Here is a 23,473-nt window from a genome sequence, read left to right on the forward strand (position 1 = left end):
ATAAAGCGAATACAATTTTTGGAAAGGTAAAACAGTAATTATACCAATTTCAAATAGTCAACCGATCGATCGAGTCTATATAGGTACCAAATATTCTCCAATTATTCTACACCAAAATATAATAAATTTTACTGCTTTGATTCATAAGCCAGTGTAATTACAGGCACTAGAGCCACCATAGAAACCATGTTTGGAGTTTGCTGAGCTCACCTTGAAATAAGATTGGTAGCTACTTGATCGATACACATGCGATATATTTTCATCAACCAACCTTTGATCAACAACAACAACAGCCTGTAAATTTCCCACAGCAAGACTAAGGCTTCATAGCTGTTTATAGTTTGGAATACATTCCGCCAAACTGCTCCATGTTGGTGGATTTGCATGTGGTAAAATTTCGTTGAAATTAGACACATGTAGGTTTCCTCACGATGTTCTCCTTTACATGCGATGAATTATATACTCAATTATCGGTTTCGGTGTACGCATTCAAACCACTGGCCCATCTCATTTTATTAAAAGCACATGAATTATTTACACCTACTTCCTCTTCTTACATGCCAATGATAAAAAAATCTCCTGACTATAATAACATTCATTAATTAAAAACGGGGAACAGGTATCATATCTGATGACCCAAACGATCTCACTCAAATCCCTACCACCATATAAAGTTATTTTACTCTTTGTAAACTCAAATCGATTGATATTAAAATATATTTTAAACTTGCATTTTACAAAGTTAATGTACATGTATTTTACCATTCCATTTTATATTATATTGTATGTTACTAGTACCGAATAATGTAAGTACCTACCGATCAGTTCCGGACCAATTGCAAAGTGGAGGTTGCTCTGAATCGTGGTTTTAAGTATATTTTATTTATTTTATATTTTATACGGGTAGAATTAAAGTATAAAAATCCAGCTTTATGTATACTATTATTAATATATATAATAATAATAAATAATATTGTTACAAAGGATTTTATGTAGGCGTATAAATTAAGACCGCCCTGTTGTAGGCCGTGATAGAAAACTGCTTAATTATCTTTGGTGAATAATATGTGCTATCTATATTTATACAAGATCAGAATTTTCATTTCAGACCCAGTAAAACTCAGTGTCTCGGAGAGCGTAGGGCGACCTACGACTCCTTGGTCCGACGACATTCACAGGATCGCCGGTAGAAGCTGGATGAGGGAAACAGGACCGAGCAACATGGCGCGCTCTATGCATCAATGAACAGGAGTAGGCTGATGAAAAAACTCAACGGCACTTAACTAGATTCATACTCACAATCTTCAGTTAAAGATCAACATATTCCCGATTAGGACAATGCAAATTCAAATTGCTTCTATCACTAAGACGTGATCAGACCACTTGTCATTATATTCTTGTAGAATGAACCGATCATTCATTTCGGCTTAAAAAACATGCAAACATCAAACAGCGTTGCATTCCAATTTACTTTATTAAAACGCATTAGGCTTGTGTTGTTTAAATTAAACGAACCATTAGCTGAAATCAGCGAATTTGATAAACCCTTGCATAACAGTTCGGAATTGACGTAGCTAATGGTTTCGACATACTAATTAAAGCTTGTTGATTATATTCGAAAAGTGACTACTATTCGTAACCTTCGTAGGTAATTCTAGTATCTTTATGGAAAACTATTTTTTTATGAATACATTAATCGGGTATTAACCAAGGCAACTAAAAACATAATTGCAAAAAAATGCTTACAATATACAGAATAAATAAATTTTGATAAGACTTTGTTTTGTGACTATTTATCTGTAACAAACGAGACAACAATATCTTTGTGTGCGTGACAGCTTCGTTTGACATTCGCCAAACGTCAAACTGCTTTATTAGTGTGCGTGAAGCGTGAACATGGAGCCTTTTCATTCGTGGCTTTCTTAACGCACGTACGTATTTTATAATATTATTTAAAATGAGGGAAACAGGTTTTACACCTTTAAAATAGTAAGTAATTAAATCGAGCTATTATTTTTTTGAACTTCAATCGTTCTTGTGATATTATCAGCACAATTAAGCTGAATCGAGTTCTACTAGACTTCAGCTCATGGACTCTAGAAAATAAGATACAGTTCTTTCATTCACTCTCTCACTACTACTCAACTCAACGATATAAACATATATGTAGTAAGAAAAAATATCGTAGTTTTTAGAGCGAATGAATTTACTAACGCTCTTGTTTTTTTGTAGTTAGCAAATGTAATGAAAAACATCTATTAATGTCATTATTGAAAATACCATTATTGATAATATCTCGGGTAAAATGTCAAAACCTGAATTTCCAGTCTATTTATAATCCTGAAACTCGAGACTTCCATCGGGCTGCTGTTGATAAAGTAGGTATACTAGCAGTTGCGTTACATATATGTTTTTATAGGAAATTGCGACAAACAATATATCAAAATATTTTTAGCTCGGTCTATAAATTAATTTAAGTTTTATACAGGATTTAATATTAAATTATAATAATATTAGAACCATGTTTATTCAATACAGATTAAAAAGTAACTCCCGAGCTTCTTATTATTTTTGTTAGAATGTATGTATTTACTTAACTGGCGGTAGCTTAACTTATATAATTATATTTGATACGATTTGCAAATTCTTAGTATTTGTAAAACGGTTTCAGACTCGTTTGTGTAATCTGAAACGTCTTATAGTGTTTATTTATCTGGACCAAAAGATCGATAAGGCCAAGCTGATAATTGAGATTGACTCTCCATGAAATATTAAGCCTGTTTTCAACCGACTTCCAAAAGGAGGAGGTTATCAATTCGTCTGTATTTTTTTTTATGTTTGTTACCTCATAACCAGTGGCGTAGCTACCTAGCTACGCCACTGGTTATGAGGTAATGCACCAGGGCCCCTCCTCACCTGAGGAGGGGCCCTGGTGCATAGAAAAGAATCGGGCCCTCATCTTTCACATCCTTTTTTAACTAATAATTACTTTTTAAAATTATATATACCAAATAAAAAATCACGGTATTTTCTAGCTTCCGAAGCTTAAGGTTTAGTTTAGAGGGCCCCCTGAACTCCGGGGCCCTGGTGCACTGGCCAATAAAACCCTACAGTATATCTATCAAAAAACAATACGAGAATACTTTAACAAATATGTTTTTTACAAATTACCTTTTACACAATAATATACTGGATCAATCAAGGGGCTCGTATCGCTTCTTTCTTTTGATTGTTGGGGCAAGGGCACCGTGGCTGACACCGGCTCCAAATATACCAATAATTATAACTACATGATATAATCGTTAATCGACTTTTAAGTAGTCTAATATTTTTCATTTAATTTAACTTAGGAAGACTCTAAAAAATATGTTGAATACGCAATTATTTTTATTACTTTTTTATGCATATTCATTTGTTTTAAAATAGTGTTTTGTTTGAAGTCGGTTTTTCTTTTTGTTAAAATTTTTATTGATATTTTCTTTCCTTTTCAAATTTTAAGAAGTGTTTTAAAGTGGAGTCAGCTTCGATTTGGATCAGCTTTTGGGCTTAGATTCATTGACTTCGACAGACTTTTCAACATGAAAGTATTTACATGTATTTTTTATGAAACTGGCTTTAATTCTAACGTTGTAGATATAACGCTGCAGCACATCAACTTTTAACATTCCACGAAACACTATTACGAATGCTATATGTGTGGCAGTATATATAATATTGGTACATAAAATAAAATAAATCATAAATAAAATTCACTTCACCCGTATTTACTGGCATTACTAAGGGTCTTCTATAAATAATTTGAATCGAAAATGTATGAAATGCAACAAAATAGCTGAATGAATTAATTTCACAGCCAAGTTTGAAATTCAGTGAAAAGTATTGAGATTTCATGTATTTTTTTCTCACTTTAATCAGTGTAAAATATTAACAACGGAAGTTCAATCAGACGCGAAAATATGTTTCGGACGTTTCGTATTTTTGTTTTGAACGTATTCTATACAAATGAACTATTTAAATAACGAGTCGTTATGTCTTCATGAGCAATATATATTTTTTGCCACGAGTCATTTTTATTCATTATTGTCCTTTGAGCATAATAGTGTAAACGCTAATAGGCTTCATCGAAGTACCTTTCAGCGCACTTTTAAAGTACTACTGCAACCTACCTACATGTAGGTAACCAATTATAATATATTTGGTAGCGTTCGAAAAACAGTACTCAGCAGAACAATTTCACATACCTCATTAACATGCTTATTAAAATTAGTATCAATCTCAACTGATCATACTTTCGTTTTTCCAACTCCGTATTGGCTTTAGGGCACGATATCCTACAACGACGAAGCTGTGTCTGTAATACTTTGTCAGAAATAGACTTGGAGGGTCGTAGTTGGCTTTCGTGTTGAAGTGGTCAAGCAGACATAAGAAGAAAGAAGATCATTGTTGGATCTTGATGAGAGTTCCAACAAAACACGAGCGAAGTGTAGTAGGCCTTGAACGCATATGAGAAAACCTCTGAGCTGTCTTACCATAGGTACATGACCTTCTTCCTTTCTTCGAAGTAGACCATTCATTCAGAATGATTCCCTCTTATAGATCTATAATATTGTGATTGATTTTAAAATAAACAATTTTAATGAACCTTATCTAACTGGAACACGTGAGTCTTAACGCATAATTATGGTCTTGGGTAAATACCAATGAATGAGTTTATAATTAACCTCACGCTTTGTGATAACGGCAAAATATGGCGAGGAAACCTGCAGATGTCGGAGTCTGCCATATTTGAACTTGCGTGGGAAATAAGATTCAATTATTTTCTTCAAGAAGAAGAGATAGGGCCCAATTCAGCCACTAATTCAACAAGTGACAATAATTAGAGGTCATTTTTAAGGAAAATCGAATAGTCTGGGACCCAAAACTTTCTGAAAAGACTAGAAAGAATTGATACTTTAAAAGAAATAACACATTTTTCTTTTGGTATATTTAGTATAATTGTATTGAATCTGATCGTATTGTATTCAGGGATATAAAATTGTATACTATAATAGTCCCTTATTATGATATTTCGTGTAACATGAAAAAGCCATACTCTTATTTTGGTTCACTTGATCTTTATACGGATCGGTTGGTACAGAAAGCTTTTAACCGTCGTAATAGTATATTTTGCGACGGGGGGGAGCCCCGTGGCCACCTCACCATTAACTTAATTGGATTCCTTTCGTATATACTACGAGTACGTTACAGACAAAATAGCCGAATATTTCAAAAGTTACCCTTACGGTGGATAATTTTAAACAATATATGTAGTATTGAAACGATTTATTTCAATTCTAGCTATGGACGCGGCTCTATTCATTGGACTTTGTATTACAATCGGTTTATAGTCTGTCCATATTTCAAAGTAAATGATTTTTTTAAGTAAAATATTTTGTGTCAGTACCACAGTAACAGTTTCAATTATACGCATTTCATTACTCTGTGGAAATAAACGAAAATATTTTTTTTTATTTATTATTATTTTGCAGAAATTTATATTTAACGCCTTATTAATACTTTAATGCACTCTTTTAGAGTTTATCCAATTCATCAGTCTAGACGACCAGCCAGACATATAACACCATAAGGCCCACTGCGTCAGACCCTTAGGGTCAAAATATGACGCGGTAGCCGAGGCTACCGGAGAGGAATATCTCGACTAGGGATGGCAACCTCGAGGCACGAATCCAGCTGCCGTAATGCCAAGCAAGAAGACCACTCATACCTTGATTAAAGGTACTGCAAGATCAAACTTATTTTAAGGTCCTGTAACTTTTACGTTAGCTAGCGGTTCATATACACAACCATTGATGCAATGTGATTGCGTTTAACAGTACCCATTCAATAGTCATCGTGTTAAAATGGTTAATAAAACAGACTGATATAAACTAAACCCGAGGATTCCTTTTAATTCTCTCATCATTAACATATAAATCGTTATACTGTAGCCATGAATTTAGTACTTTCACAAAGACTCAAAGGGAGTAAGTATTTAGTTGAAAAAATATTTGACATTCCTAAGACGTTTTCTGTTTCGCACAACCACTTTGTAGAACCAGCTTACGCCGGTTTTTCCGAACCGATACGACATGGGAACCTTCAAGAAGAGAGCGTACTCCTTCCTTAAAAGTCGGCTAGCCCCCTGGTGCTGCAGATGTCCATCAGGTAAGCCTCATACTCGTTTGCCACCTATCACATAAAAAAAAAATTATTGGTCTGGCAAAAGAGGCACCTAATCGTATCACAGATAAGGAATGATTAATATTTATAGGCACGATTTATATACAACTGAGAACTATGATATTATGTTACTGGAGACTACCCTTGAGAGTAGAACACAGTAATACTATGTATTGCTGATGAAATACAATGTATAAGGGGTGTACCTAGCTAACCAGGCTTGCACGGACAACGGGCAAGTTGTTTGAAATTAAAACTAACGTTATTTTAAGTACCTTAGTCCAAGTCAAGATTGGTTTTTAGGAATATTGATTCTGATATGAATAGTTTAAATAGTTAATTTATCTCTCCTGTTTTTCTGAAAGAAATACCGTAAATCTGAAAAAAAAACATAGGTAAATAGTATTTCTATTTGTAACCTATACTAATATTACAAGATGTTTAATTTGTACTAATTTTTCTATTATTACCCCAAAAAAAATATTTTAGTAAGCTACATTATTCCTGGTTTTTATACGACATTAATTAAATTTGTGTTATTTTATTTATTAATAAAATCCACCGATGCGAAACCAGAGCGAATATTAGTTAAATTATGTGTTTACTTGAAATAGCAATAAAGCGATCGTTTTGTCCCCATTGTATCCTGTAAAATAAATTATCACTACTTTTATAATTTTCTTTAGCAAAATGGACGTTACTTTTCGTATCGTATCGTATCTCTTGATAATGGTAATAAGAGGGTCAAGAATGGCAACGGCTGAAATCGGTCAGGACGACATAATTGTCATGTTAATCATAGCCAAATTTAAAAAAAAATTCGCTTCCCTAAAGAATAATCATACCTCGAATAATAAATCTAAAAGCATGTTTAAAGAATTAACATAATTTAAGAGAGTTCGTAAGTTCAACAACGTGACGTTCTTCCGAAAATCGCTTTAGCCATTAGCTCTTTGTTATTCCACGCACGAGCCTCGCCCCGATAATCGGTTATTTTATTTGACAATAGCGACGTGGCAGGTTCGCGCGATGCAACATTTTACCGCCGGCGATAATACTGCGAAAGATAAATGTTTTATGATTTGGAAAAACTTAATACGAAACGAATCGAGAATAGAGAAATAGGAACATTGATAAAACAAATGAAGACGGCGACTGTTGTATTTTACTTGGTTTACGTTTTTAAAAACAGATAATTTATGTTCGGTGAAGGAAAACATCGCGAGTAAAACTGCAGGTTTTCTAAAATGTCTAATTTCATAAAAAATCTGCCAGACGTGTATTCCAATAACCGGCATTGGAAGAGCGTATTGGAATATGTTCCAAACCTTCTCCTTCAAGGAAGAGTGAGAAAGCAGCCCAACAGTGAGAAATTTGCAGGTTGTTGTTGTATACCTAGTATAATTAGCTTTGATTCCACGGCGATCTTTGTTGTCAGACGCCGTCGTAGCGGTTGGCATTGTATTGACGTGGCAGTTTATTCTTCTTACAGTGAAAGTATGGGACAAATGTAAATGAAAGTATGGTAAATGTTTACAATATGATGTACGAGTCTATCTTACAAAAACCTAAGCCAATTAAAGTTATAAGGCTAACGTATGTAGACGTGAAACGAAATGTCTGTTGCGTTTCACAGCATGCATAAACGTATTTTTTATTATTATAAGCTTTTTATGGATATGTAGGGGTCGGCCAATTGTGCCACCTTGATAGTGGTCAATGCCGTCAGTAATTGGACCATCAGTTGTGAATGTGCCAACCTTAGGAACTAAGAAGTTATGTCCCTTGTGTCTGTAGGCACCCTTGCTTTACAAAATAGGTCACATCGATATTAAGTTTTGCTGCTTGTCGAGTGTATGGCATCAAGTGTAATAAAAATTACTTTATTCTTAATAAACACATATTTACTTAATTTAAATATATACATATAGGTTGCATACTAAAGGCAATAATTACATAATTATATTTAATTTGATATGTCTAGAAAAATAATGTTATTTTTCTATGAACTATGTAGATAATTTAATTGTAGGAAAAGAGTAATTACTCTGTTTTACGTCTACGATTCAAATGAGCTTCTAAGAAATATTATTATCTATGATATATATAAGTCTAAATGAGGATTTATTTATAATGCTTATTTAAGTAGTCACTAGTTATCGTCCACGGCTTCGCTTGCGTTAAGAAGTTTTAACAAATGGGATTTATTGGTTTCACCGGATTAGTAAGCTGAAGTGGCAGTGGGCTGGTCATATTTGTCGTAGAAAAGACAACCGTTGGGAAAAACATCTTCTAGAGTGGAGACCGCGTCTCGGCAAACGTAGTGTAGGACGTCCTCAGGCACGGTGGTGTGACGATCTACGCAAGGCGGCAGGCAGGAGCTGGAGAAAGACCACAGTGGCGTGCACTTAGAGAGACCTATGTCCAGGAGTGGACAAAAACGGGCTGATGATGTGATGTATGATGTGATTTATTGGTTTGGCCCTGAAAGATATATAATTTTTTTATGATTTTTTTTTTCTTTATTATTAGGATTCCCATACGAATTATCTCTCGATAACAAATGTTTTGTTTTGTGGTCATTTCGAAATATTGTATATAAAAAATAATAGCGTAAAAGCATAAAGACCCAGCTTCAGAAATTTAAGTCAATTTACTTTAAATCGTATTAAATACGAATACAAATGAATTAATCAATTTATTTCGTTTTTCAAATGAAAAGAGCTCCAAATAACAAAATCCTTTTAAGGCACCCAAAAACAATGATGCCGAGAATGTGTCGAACCTTTTTCTATATTATTCTTTTTGGTGGAAGTACGTACATTAAAGCTGCCTAATGTTGTAAGGGCCACTGCACATATGAGATAACATTATTGGTTTCCTAATTTGAAATCGACACAAGTTCAATCAATACCAAAGGAAGATTATAAGACGAAAGGGCTATAGCAAATTAAATGTTTAAATTCAATATAATAATTCATATTTATAAATAATCACTTTTTAATTCTTTTTTTTTATTCTCTTGAAGCAAGTGTTCCAAAAAGATTACTTTTAATACTAAACTAAACTCAGTTTTACTTAATTTAAATATTATTTTAACATTATTATCAAATATTTATTTTAATTCTTTACCATAATTGTGTAAAGCGTTCTTTGTTTTAAGTGCTCTACGACAAATTTAGTAACAAGGCCTGAAGATGGGTCCTTTTCGCAATTAAGCAATTAGGAGCGGTTAGATCTTCTAAAATTCAATAATCATTTACCATTTACTTATTTATAAAAGTTAACGGCATTAGGGATGAACGAAATCTTTTTTGTTCTATCAAGTAACAGACTCTTAATTGTCAACTAATTGTCTTTTTATCTTAAAAAGTTCGAATATATTTTGTTCCTATTGAATATTGAATAAAACTGTGTTACATTAAAAGAGGCCCTACATATATTCTTTATACAATAAAAAATCCTCCTCCGCTTAATGAATTTCAGTCCCAAATGACAAAACGCTAAAATTTCTTTTTTTTTTTAATTTTTTTTTTGTGTAAATGCGCTACAAAATGCTCTGCCAATGCATGTCAAAATAAAAAAATAACAGTAATCGAACGTAGTTCTTGTAACTTAAGTAGATGTAATGCTTATAGCAATACTTATTTCGTTCAATACTAATCCATTCGTTTAATTAAAATATTTAATCGCAGGCTAAAAATATTTTTAAAGCAATATATTCCATAATTTTATTTGAAAAAAGTATTGGTAACCATCCTCACGGAGGAAACTAATATTATATAATGACCTCTATACCTGACTGATCTTAATTTTTTTTTGTTACATTCTAGATGTAAAAAAGTAATGGAAAACGAACCTAGATGCCTAGAACCTGAATGCTATATGTAAAATATCAGATATGGCAAGTGCCTTAAAGTCATTACTCATTATCAATAATTAATTATTCAAACTATACTTTCCATTTTGAAGAATTGGTCATCAGCGATAAGAAAATATCATTCATTTTTTTTAGAAAATACAATAGAAATATATACATTTTTATATTTCCTGTTGGACCTTGAAAGCGTCACCAGGCGGGAACCGTTCAAACTACAACACAGGCTCTAAGCTAAGTAAAGTTGAAATGGATTTTAAAACTGAGCGCCATCTATTGCACACAGTATTTAACTATACGAAAAACAATAAAGAGAAAAGCAAAAAAACGTGCATACGTCATAGGAACAGGATACTGAATTAACTTATTGATATTTAAACATTACTGATAGACAAATTTTTACTTATAATAAAAAATATATACCTCACGATTCACTTATATTTGCTACTACATAAAAATAAAACATTTTCGTTTAAATCGTCACGGTACACACCGATTTGAGTAGTTTAGAGAACAAGAAAATATATGTATTTTCGCCGAAAATAAATAAAATCTGGTAATCAAGAACAATACGAGTATAATAGGCTGTAATAGGATTTTTAAAATCCATTTTATATTATTGAGTAGAAGTTAAGGAACCCAATTGTGTTTTCTATTTCTAGTAAATATTTGCCGAAAAACGACATATTAAAAATTCCATATTTAAATAGCGCGCAAAAACGCTACTTGGACAATAAGGCCCTGCAATGGGGTCGGTGACGTCACTTTCCTGTATTTAAATCTGTGGTAAATATAGTATAGAAAAGCAAAGTTTACAAGAAAGTGAATTCATCATAATCCCGCGTCAGGAGCGTTTTTGTGTTACGTGACAAACTTTTGAAAAAATGCATTTTTATTTATGGATTTTTGAATAAATTAAGTATTATTTTCAACTTTCTTTACTAAATAACCATTTTTAAACTCAAAATATACACAGATTACAAGAATTCACAATTTATTTTTCGCATTGTCAAATAACCTAATAAGTGCGAAAGTAACTGTGTCTGTTGCAGCCTAGCCTTTTCTGTGCCCTGTGCGAGCTTCTATAATTGCGCCCTATTTAAGCAGACACTTTGCCTATTAACGATAAACAAAAAACACAAATACGCTCGTGCGCTGCCAAAAAATGAGCGCGATGAATGTTTTTAATGATAGTAGCATGTAAGTACGTTTGTATTGTGTGAGAGTACTAGGGGCTCAGTGGAATCTTAACAAGAGCAAAACGTAAAAACAATAGTCCTGCCCAGTCTGTATTATCTTGCGCCCCCAAGAGTCTACGCCCTGTGCCTGGGCACCGGTGGCACCGCCCTATTTACGCCACTGGTCTGTTGTTGCTCTTTCACAGGCAAATACAAAAGCAAATTTGATGTCATTGGGCATGAAGCAATCTTGTACGCAAATAAATAAAACAGACTACTTTCAATACTTACCTTGACGGTCGAATCCCAAATCTCAACCTAAAGTTCAAAATAAAAGCCAAATACCACTCATAACATTTTATTGAAATCCTACAATACATACGGTATCGTATCATTTTAAGATTATTATTAACTATATAAGTCAAGTGAAATAACATTCCACATAAACGACAGCTTAGCGTATGCGTAATACAATACCAAGATCCATTTGACAAGATTTTTTTTTCATATCAATACATTAAAACACTACATAAATATCTTATCATAGGGATTTAAATAACTAACGAATATTAATCACGACAACTCAAACATGATATGCTATTATAGTTCTTAATACGAATGTCACAAGATATTTAATCAATTGTCAAAATAAATGACAAACGCATAGTTTTCAGAATAATCTTGACCCTTTATCCGTTTTAATACTTTAGTTTAACTCAAAATATCATTCAAAGTTGTCTTGATTATTATTGCTTATACATTTATAACAGTACATTATATGTTCGTTCCGATAAATACACATAAATTATGCAATAATAGTTCAAGGAATGCGACTAAATACTTTAAGTGCATAATTAATACGTGATAGCTCTAAGCGACTTGTGCAAAATTATAATGATTATTTAAAATTCGAATACTGACGGTAACACTTCCTTTTTGTCTAAATTCCCCATAAAAAATATTTTTGATCTATATTGTGATATAGTATAAGTAGTTTAACTACGCCGGTACTACACTGTTGGGTCTAAAAACTATTGTATAAATGCTATTTTTCCATAAGAATAACCTGTTATAATCTTATGTATTACATAAAATGTTTATTTAAAAAAAAAAGGAATATGTCACCACAATAATTATACTAACCTTAATGGTTTACAAATATATTTAAAATAAGAACAGTAAAACGATTAAAAGTTTCGCTAACACTAGATACAGATTAATAATAATAATTAATTACAGCTGCTCATTATATTTAAATAATACTTGAATGTAAATGTTATTTATTAATTATATTTATATTTAAAATTGAAACTTTAAATTATTCCAATATTTTATATTTCCAATCTAAAACATTTAATAATTTTTTTAACATCAAAGATTAACAATCAGACATCAAATGGAATCACATCAATATTTTATTTTTAATCTGGCAAGTGTTCTGATTGTGCAAGTCAAGACTATTTAAAATAGTAAAAGAAAGTGGCTTTAAAATCAGTTGCAAAGGATTAAAATAAAAAAAAAGTGAAGTATATTTTGCATAGTTGAAATATTTTAATAATGTGTCATGTATACATTCAGACAACTCTTTTGATTTCGATTTCGTATGGGTTAAATTGATACAAAACACTTCTCACATTTCCCCCTATTAAAATTTAACGATCCTTTCTTAGTGAATGTCTACGTCAAGAGTAAATATGCCAAATTTCAAAACAATCGGACCTATAGATTCGAAGATCTCGACATATATATAGATTAAATGGAAATTTAATTTCCTACATAAGTACTTGCAATGTCATGTAGTACTGTCATGGATAAATTAGAACAAATTATATATTACACAATTAAATTAAATTAATAAGAGATTCATAAAAGTTTACAATTAAACACGTTTAAAAGAAAACTAATAAACATACTTAACAATAATATATTAATAAATAATTTTCAATATATTAATTTGTGATCACAAGATACTTTAACATGTAAAATCTAAATTATTATTGAAATTCAATCATGGATTAATAAATGTTTAATTTTATCAATTTATATAAACAAAATATAAACCTCCTTAAATGTCATACAAAATAATTAAATAGAATTATGTGTCCCTATGTAAAAATAATAAATACTAAGAGCTAAGGACAATGTAGAACATTATTGTATATGTTTATTTTTATTATTCTACATTAAAATTATTGAAACGTTTACACGAAGGCGCTCTGGACATTTTATTTGAATATGTATTCCAAAAAAGTGCTATGTGAGCTTTGTGCGCCAACAGCAAACAAGATGGCGGTCAAAATATAAAAAACACAGATAAAAAAACAAAACCGATTCTGATTGAATGATATTCAAAGAGTAATGAACTTTTTATTTGTCCATTACATTTCTTTGTTAAACAAAAAAAACTAAATAAAAAAATCAATATGATTTTTTAATTAGTGACTGACTTTATATATAATGTCATGATGTTGACATGAATTTATATAACATGTCATGATGTTGACATGACTTTATATATCATGTCATGAAATTGACATGACTTTATACTCGTTCCATTTTCAAATACTGTGCCAGTGTAAATTGCGCCATGTGTAAACGTCAAATGTTGTATATAATAAAAGCTACATTAAAATGAAAAGTACATAAACAGGTACACGGATATTATGCGTTTTGTACATATTCATTACAATAGAATATAATTAGGTATTGTTAGTTTAGGTATTTAAGGATGATATTAAAACTATATCGGGAATGTTTGAGATATTAATCCTATAGGGGAAATAATTTTATTTTTAATGGAATCTAAGTAAATAATTGTTATAATATTTCTAGTAGTTTTTAAAGATTCTCATATCAGTCTTGGAACTTAGGGAATGGAAGCTAAATACTAAATAGTAAAGATAGAATCACATCAATGATAATATTGCAACAGCAATACGAATTTAGTAATATACATTTACTGATAAGTTACTAGATGAATGTGTTTCTATCTTACATGAGGTAAAATGTAGTCTTTCGGTATTGCGCGTTATCTAAAGGTTCAAATTTATTGTTAAAAACGACCTCTTGTCTCATAATAACATCGTCGTATTTCCAACAAAATTCAATAAATGACTAACGTTAATATTTTATAATGAAATAACGAATCCTTTCAAAACCAAAGCATAGCATATAAATTCCAAAATTCAAATTTGGAACAAAGGCAAATGCGAATTAAAGCATTTTCAATTTTTTTTTTTATAGAAGTCAAATTTTGGACTTGCTCATTGAACACAGTTTAAAATTAGCCTTTTCGTTTTACATTTACACACAGTCTTGATGAGATACAAAACATGAAATATATAAAAATCGACCAATAATTAATTTTAAATTTTTATACGTATCGGGCCAATAAGCCCGCATATATTATTTGTAAGTAAATACAAAATGCAACTAACAAGTCTGTATCTATAATAAATACTTGGCAAAAACTTCATTTTGCTCTCCGAGGCTCTATAAAACTTAAATATTTATTCTAAATCGCAATAGCCGTATGCATGCTTAAATATTATTGGTCATTGTGATAACCTTTCTTTAAAAACCTTTTAAATTTGCATGTTACTAACAGAATATAACATTGAACTTAATATGAATTTTATGTTGATCCTTTTAAGTAATTCCCGAACAAACAACATTTTTCAGTGTTCTGTTTTGTATCTCATCAAGATATATATTACCAAATGGTAATGACAGTTTAAAGTTTCCTCACCAGGAGGCAGCAAGCAGTAAGTCCAGTTGAGACTTTAGCCAGTCCCGAGAAGCATATAGACCGTCTTGCAAAGTCTATCTTCTCACAAAATACCTGAAACATTTCACACATATATTGAGATTACAAGCATTGATCATTCTTTGCAAATGGGATATCTAACGATAATACTTTATTTATTTTTAATAATTATGTCACATAGATACGCCTCTTACTGGTATATGTAGACAGATTGGCAAGTGTTTTACCTGTTCATAAGTATTCACCGTCAAACAAAAACAACCTGTAAATTCCCACTGCTGGGCTAAAGGCCTCCTCTCTGTTTGAGGAGAAGGTTTTGGAACATATTTCACCACGCTGTTCCAATGCGGGTTGGTGGAATACACATGTGGCAGAATTTCTATGAAATTTGGCACATGCAAGTTTCCTCACGATGTTTTCCTTCATCGCTGAACACGAGATGAATTATAAAGACAAATTAAGCACATGAATCAGCGGTGCCTGCCTGGGTTTGAACCCGCAATCATCGGTTAAGATGCATTTTAACCACATCATGTGATGGCCCACATCTCGACTCCCACTGGACCATCTCGTCAAACATATTGGCACAATAAATATTTATTGTATAATGTGTGTAAAATAAGCACCATCAGCTTTTCTGGTGTCTTAATACAATGTTAAAAATATAAATAGTTAGATTAACTATCACAGGGTATTCTTAATATGCCACTACTGTACAAATTTTCACAGACACTTGTTGAGGTAAGTGCTTCAATAATGAAATGATTACCTTGAATGATTCTGGTATTTCTTCAATAGCACGGTGTATGAGAGTGCCATTCACATACAAACAATTGGCTGCACCATTCTCCGGGACAGTGAGGGTCTGGTAAGTGAATGTTGCCTCCCTTTCGATTCTCTTCAGCATCTCTTGAGCCTCTTTGCTTGCAGCCACGCAGATGATATCTGGTCCAGCCATGCTGAAATATCTCTTCAGATGTCTTACACCTTTGGCAACCTGAAAATAAAAAACATGGCATTAATATTTTTCAACTTAGTTTTTTGGTGAAATGGGTATGTTTTTTTTTAATGATTATAATTTTATATTCAACAATATTTTGTCATATTGTATATTTAATTTGTATTTTTTATATTAATGAATTTAATCCTCATTAATTTCATCAGATGGCATTGCTAATCACATGTATTTACAAACTATTTATATCTATATTATATCCTTGACTGACTATCTGAGCCCTTTTTTTACTGGATCATTGTCCTTCTCCGATGAGGGCAATTATGGTGCTAAACTGCTTGATGATACATTTACATATATTTATTACATATCTTTTAATCAGATTATATAAAAATTGATTTTAATATAAAAAATACTTAGTTATTTCACTGATTATTCTGTTGATAGTATCATTTTGTTGATAATATCAACTAGATAGTATATATAATTATTGCTAATACCTTGATAGGTGTGCAGGGAAACTCAGGAAAAGCTTCGGCAAGTGCACAAGCTCCTGCTTCATTGCTTGTTTCAGAAATACCCACGAAGAATTCTCTTCCTTCAATCAATGGAAACAATCATTTAAGAAAAACATTAAAACAAAAATAAATCTTATTAAATAGAACATAAATAATTAAGAGTACATAAACACTTACAGTTAGTAATTAATTCATTGTTTATACATTTATATGGTTCATTATAATTTATAAAAAATTAACCTGGATAGATTGATTTTTTACAAATATTTTTTATAAATCATAATTTTCTGATTATACATTTCTTTGGTATATTCTCAAATTAAAATGGACATCGGTTGAAACACATTTTTTTCTATTTTTATTAGTTTAAGAACTCGCAAAATAGTTTATAGGTAGGTACACAACTTCAAATATGATTGATCATAGTATTTGTAGGAAATTAGATACATAAATATCAGCTATTTAAATGTTATTTGAAAAAAGCATCGGATAAAAGTAATATGTATATATTACCTGTGAACAAAACATCCGACCCCGCAAGTTTTGCCTCTGGATCAGTTATTTCAATAATATCATGACCAAGTTCTCCAAGGAACACATCTTTCAAAGCTGCCATCTAAAAAGATGTAAGAAAATATTACAATATAACCGTTTCTTCCCTTTTTGTTTTTTGAAATTGAAAAAATTGGAAGCTTATCTATTTTCGTGCATTTTTTGATGTGTATAAGATTGTTTATAAAGTCAGCAACCATATTTATAAAATTTACTAGTTTGACTCAAAGATATAGTGATTTATCAAAAACAAAATATTAATAGGTAACATGATTATGTACACACTTATATTTATTTCATAAGCTGTAGTTATTGATAGTAAATATAACACTGTTACATGTGTGTGGAAAATTAATGTTAATTTATTGATATTTCTAAATATGTATTGACAGTTCTAGATACATATTATGAAATTTCTCAATATTATCTGTATTATGTATGTATGTATTTATAAGCATGTTATGTATACTGTAATGAATGAAGCTGGTGTGCAGTGACCTAAAGCTAAGCAAGAGTCCCTTAATTTTATCCTTCTCCTTTTCTTGAAATTAGGTAATGAGAAAGGTGAGAGATGGTTAAGAATTCATTTGAAAAGTTTAATGAATATAATATATTACCAAATTTTTCCAATCATAGGATCAGCATTCGGGAAACGCATTTTGTTCTTTATAAGGAAGAAGAATTAAATAGTTTTTAAGCCTACAGTTTACATTAAGTAACTTGTGATATAACCTAAACAAATGGCGTATATACCCTAGGGCCGAGACGCAAGTACTCGGGGGAGCAGGACTTGTATGGACAGTACGCAATGTGCCTTTCATAATCGATATTTTTTTCGATATTTCTTTATATTTCCTGAATTGACTTTTCTAAAAGAGTTTGGATTATATGACATTAACTATCTACCTTCTAATAAATAATAATAAGGCTAAAGATAAGATATTGTTAGTATCTTTTGCCTATGATTGCCATTTTGCTGTCGAAACGCTTGGCCCTTGGAGTAGTGGTGCAAAAAGCTTCATCAAAAGTATAACACCTCGCCTCATTGCCTCCACTGGTGACAGGAGGGCTGGTTCGTTTTTTGCCCAGAGGATCGGAATTGCGATTCAACGGGGAAATGCTGCTAGCATTCTTGCCACCATTCCACGCGGTCAAGATTTATACAGTAACTAGTTTTAGTTCATATTTGTATATATATATTTAAGCATTTAATGTTGTTAATTCTTATGTCTCTGAATAAAAATTCTACCTTCTATTAACTAAATATTTTAAGTACTTAATCACATATAATAAAAAAGCCAAAGTATAGTAAATAGTACAAAGTCAGGGCGCAGTCTGACCTTATCTCTAGCTAGTGTTGTCCGGGCTCCAGGATCTACTACTTTGCTACACTGCTAACCTGCACTACTCTGTTCCGTACATACATAAGATCAGCAATGGATCATGTTTGTATCAGTTTAATAAAGATAGACAATGGAATGGAGTCATTGTGAGCCTAGTTTAAGTAATAACTACTGTTTAATTATAATTAAAAAGCAAATAATTTGCTTTTTTTTAATATTATTTTCTATCAACCAATGTTAACTGATAATTATTTATTCAATTAAATTAATTAATCAAATATAAGTTAAGCATAGTTTCTCTTTATGCACCATTGCACTTATCCAGATGAATCATTGCATGATTACCTAAACATTCCTCTCTGCTGCAGGTTCAAAATAAAAATAGACAAGGACGATTCATCTACTCGTAACTTTATTTTATGTTTTATTTAAACACATCATAGGGATATATCTCTAGGGATATAAAGACCTACAAACTTTAAATTAGATTCAGGTTAATTGTGCCAGGTCAGAGTAGTTAAGTAATGAGTAATGAGGTCATGAATGTCATGACTAGTCAATAATACTATTATTGTCATGAAACTGCAACTATAGTTAAATGAACATGGCCATTTATTCTCATTATGTAATGTTCGAGATCAATTATATAGTTTTGCTACAGATATACTTTTGAAGATTAAAATATTTAATTAGGTATATCACTAAGTTTGTGGTATGCTTAATTTTCTCACCAAGAAAAATTGCTAAAGCATGCAATTTTAAAATGAAATATATTTGCATACCAGATGTACAAAAAGTATTGGAGTCAAACCCAAATGAAAACTTTGAATTAAATTTGTCTTATCATTGCACATATTGATCACAGGCTAAATATAAGATATTGTTGGTATCTTTTGCCTATGATTGCCATTTTGTAGTTAAAATCTGCTACTTGAGCATGCTCAAATTGGGTCCACAACCTTCTCGCCCAGAAAAGGAGAGTTACTTATCCCAGCATATATTAACCTTTAAGTACCGACGTGCGGTTTCACAGGCCCAGACAGGTATACGAATTGCTAGTTTACCCCTTTCCCTGTACAAACAATATCAAATCCAGCTTTTCAGTAGCTGCACGGTTAGCGCCTTCATTGATATCGGAACAGGCAATGTTGTTGTAGTAAGTATATTGGTGAGTAATCACCTTTTGAAATTCCGACGCGGCCTCACAGGCGCCACGTCGGTACTAACGTAAGTTTTTCTATTAATTTATTTTCTAAATAATATGTTACTTTTAAAGATATTATGAAGTATAGACACACCAGGGACTTCCGACTATTAATGAAATAGTAATGCAACAAATTAAATAAAAAGGAAATTAATTAAATAAAAAGAAAATCACCGAGCAAGACGGTGGCCTATGTCAATTTTCACCGAATTTTACATATTAGTTGCGTCAAATCTTATCTTTTAAATAATATTAACATGGGAAACCACTGTGATAGAGATACATTTGTAAAAGAAGTCAACATTTAGTATTAGAGCATATAAAGCAAAGATTTTGTAGCCTAAGGTTGCCCATGATCGTAGAATGATTTTGGCAAGAGTACTTTAAGCTGTGGAAGTCAAGACTCGTGTCTCTTCAGCTGCATTTTGTCTTGCATATCCACCAAAATTCAAAAAAAAACCGATCTATACATACTATTCGTGTAATCAATGCGTTTTTTTGTAGTGCGCTAAACAAGTGTGACCTGGCTGTGAAATTTTTAGGAGTAGTTGGACTGTGGATGGTTTTTTTTTTCAGAAGGTTTATGTCCCATATATTATTTTTTATCTGAGAGTTATATTAGTCTTAAGTGAGAAATGCTATTTTTTTGCTATTCTGAAAGGAGTATTTTTTGTGTATTGATTTTTATATTGAAATTTCTAAATTTTTTCCGAAATTGAAGCCAAATAATATTATTGTGTTAAAATTAAATGTTTCATAAAGTAGAATTTATTTCTATTCTTATTTCTTCGTAAAACCCTTTAATTTTCAACATAATCCAAGAAAAAATATTTAACTCATACTTTTGTATGAAAAAACTGATATTGTATATGCAGCCTCTCAGGCCTCACATTGGTACTAACATTACAAAAAATGCTGTAATTCATTTTATAAACATTTATAGCATTCCAGTATGGCTGGGTTTGATTTGCCTTAGAAAAGAGGCACTACTATCTAGACAACCCTACATTTGTGAGAGGATAACTTAGATAATGAAACAGCAGTAACACTTTTCTTCAAGATATCTATGTTATACTGTTTTCTACCTAAATGATGCATATAGCTAATTAAGTTCTGTCATAAAGAGCCAAAATAGTAGTCAAAAGTATCCTTAGGTATTTAATATGACTAAGCTATGTGACCTATGTCAGTTTCTATTCTTATGGTTCAAACTTTGTAAACTATTGAAACCTACTTCACCAGACTCCTAGGTATAAGAATTTAATATTTTATTTGGTATTGTACTTTGTTTTATAATTTAACAGTTAATAAAGGGGTTCTCTATTCTAATATATTAGACTTTCATCCAAGAAAAAACAATACAGACGGCAAGGGTGCACTCTTGAAATAAGAATGCCTACCTAATATAATAGATCAATCATAAGAAATTTTTTATCTAATACATATGAAAAATGTTAAATTGTATATTTACAATATACAGCTGCATCTTTCAAACTTACATCTATAAAAATATGTGTTTTATTGTTTGTCAAAATATGAAATAATATAAAATAAATAATTTTGGAAAAGCTATTACTGTGTTTGTTTTGATACCTACTGATCAATTTTTTTATCAAAATTTAAATCATTTTTTGTAATTTGTAATAAGTGTTATAATTAGTCAATTTCAAATAATTTGACAATTCTTTTTTATTGCCCAAAATTACTAATTTTAAATGCACTACTGGAAGTGTTTTCGTATAATAAAAAATAAATTATAATGTATTTAATATCACTGTTTTAACTAATATAAATTTTGTATCATATGTTTTGTTTTATTACAGAGATAACCATCTAAGCGTCAAAGAAACAAAGTGGGTGTTACACCTACAAGAACATTATTATGTATTTAAAGAGCTATTCATGTAGTGATTGAATGATTGTTATAAGTAGGAGATATTATATATCACAACTTAGATTTTAAGATAGCAGCAATGCGATAAACTTTAATACCTACATACACCCACCCATACATACAAATAACACTATATACAAAAATACATTTTTATGGTATGGTATACAACTATATAAACTATTATATATAAGACCTTAGTTCATTTCAAATGTTTGTAGTAATTAATTGTTAAGAGACAGTCAACCGGAAAAAAAACTATTTAATTAAAATTAAACTTACGATTATCTCTTCAGTAGCTGAAATGGGTCTTGGCATGAGTACAATACCATGGCAAACGATGGCTAAATCCTCCAACACTATGTTTTCAGGGAAAAAAGCATCAGTCTCTATTTCGATGAGTTCTAGATTCAATTCTTTGAGTAATCTCAAGTAATAATCATATTGTCGCCTGGAATCATTCATGTCTGCCCGATCAGTGGCACGAAGAGCAGGAACCACTTTTCCGACAACAGCATGGGTATATTCGTGCATTTTAAAATCCATTTTTAATGCTTTAATACGACAGTAAATTTAAACACACTATAGTTTAATGCCGGCTATCACGACAATTATTTTTTTTATTAATAATTACGATACAATCACTGAAAACTGTGTTTTTCCCACGGCCTATGTCAAACCAATATCTGATTAATAACTTAATAAATATCCGTCGTAACTTGTTGTCGACTGTTTCTCACTACAATGTGTAGAATCGACATTTATTATTTCTATGTTTTAACGCCAGACATCAAGTATTCTAATTTCCACTTCTTTGACTGGTTTGGTTTATGGTTAAGACCACAGATCACTACAATTTATTAAACCAAAGAGAACGACATAAAGACGATAGTAAACAGAATACAGAAAGACTATTCAAATCAAACTGTCGACGACACGCGTCACGAATTTGTTTCCCGCTTACAGTAGCAGTGATATAGATCTGCTAAACCACAGTTTCGGTTATGAACTTAAAATCTCAATTGCAAACTATTACAAATATATTTTGCAGTAAAGTTATGCCAATGAGCACTGACCTATTATACCCAAAAGTCAATGTAAAGTTAATTTCCACACGAATATGCCAAGCTGTAGATGGTATGATTCGTTAAAAATGTATTTATAAAGCAAATTCGAATTATTACTATCAATATATATCTAAGAAAAAAATTGAAGGTAAAAATAAATTAAATTTATTATTTCTAGAAACATTACTAGCGACGAAGGTTCACCCGCCTGCTTCTTCACTAGCGCGTATATTATAGAACGACAGCGAAAATTATTATTCAGTAAAATATTTGACGTGTTTATCGTTTGGTAATTTCCAAACATTTGCTTATCGTTCGCGATATTCGCTGTAGCGAATACAATAATAGTTTAGTAAGTATATAACGATATAAGTTACATATGCAGCCTCGATTAGTCGCAGTGTCGTAATCGCCTATGGTTTTATAATTTTTTTCTAGATACCTATGGAACTTCTCTTACGTATGTGAGAGAAGTTCCATAGGTATATTCCATATGGATCAGTTAAAAAAAATATGAATTATAGACGTTATTTTTCGTATAAGATACTTAACATGAGTAATGGTAGTAATTAGTAACATTCATAAGTAGGTATCGTTTATATAATTCCAACTCATGCACAGGAAAAAAAAACAAAAGTCATCTCAGTTCTTAAGCAATTGGTTTCGTAAAGTGAAATATTGTTGGGCTTCAAAATTTAGGAGAAAATGATCACATCATCTTTCCGTAATTTTAGTATGAGTTACAAATGAATACAAATAGCCCCAAGGTGCCCCTATAAGTCCCCCTTCGAAATATTGTCCAAGCGTTTTTATGACCCAGGCAGGCTTGCACATATAGCACACGAAAAGTTTAGCATTATGATACGACTTAGGATTTACATAATAATTACATATGATCGCTGA

The 23,473-nt window shown here is 31.3% G+C and overlaps 1 protein-coding gene across 1 annotated transcript; it reads right to left on the reverse strand.

Moving 5' to 3' along the window:
* Positions 1–13,813: 13,813 nt before the first annotated feature.
* Positions 13,814–22,383, reverse strand: LOC124543110 (N(G),N(G)-dimethylarginine dimethylaminohydrolase 1). Its single transcript, XM_047121162.1, has 5 exons — positions 21,786–22,383; positions 17,027–17,129; positions 16,496–16,593; positions 15,810–16,037; positions 13,814–15,115 (listed from the first exon to the last, which is right to left on the reverse strand). The coding sequence occupies exons 1-5, from the start codon at positions 22,047–22,049 to the stop codon at positions 15,008–15,010; spliced, it is 801 nt and encodes a 266-aa protein (XP_046977118.1). The 5' UTR covers positions 22,050–22,383; the 3' UTR covers positions 13,814–15,007.
* Positions 22,384–23,473: the final 1,090 nt, after the last annotated feature.

The sequence above is a fragment of the Vanessa cardui genome, chromosome Z, assembly GCF_905220365.1.
Source record: "Vanessa cardui chromosome Z, ilVanCard2.1, whole genome shotgun sequence".
NCBI lineage: Eukaryota > Metazoa > Arthropoda > Insecta > Lepidoptera > Nymphalidae > Vanessa > Vanessa cardui.

Bases quoted from the DNA above. Each gene is read 5' to 3' on its own strand.
- LOC124543110 (XM_047121162.1), bottom strand. From the start codon at position 22,049: ATGGATTTTAAAATGCACGAATATACCCATGCTGTTGTCGGAAAAGTG. The intron at 17,130-21,785 runs GTAAGTTTAATT...ACATCTTTTTAG, and splicing joins CAGCTACTGAAGAGATAATC to ATGGCAGCTTTGAAAGATGT. The intron at 16,594-17,026 runs GTAATATATACA...CATTGATTGAAG, and splicing joins GTCGGATGTTTTGTTCACAG to GAAGAGAATTCTTCGTGGGT.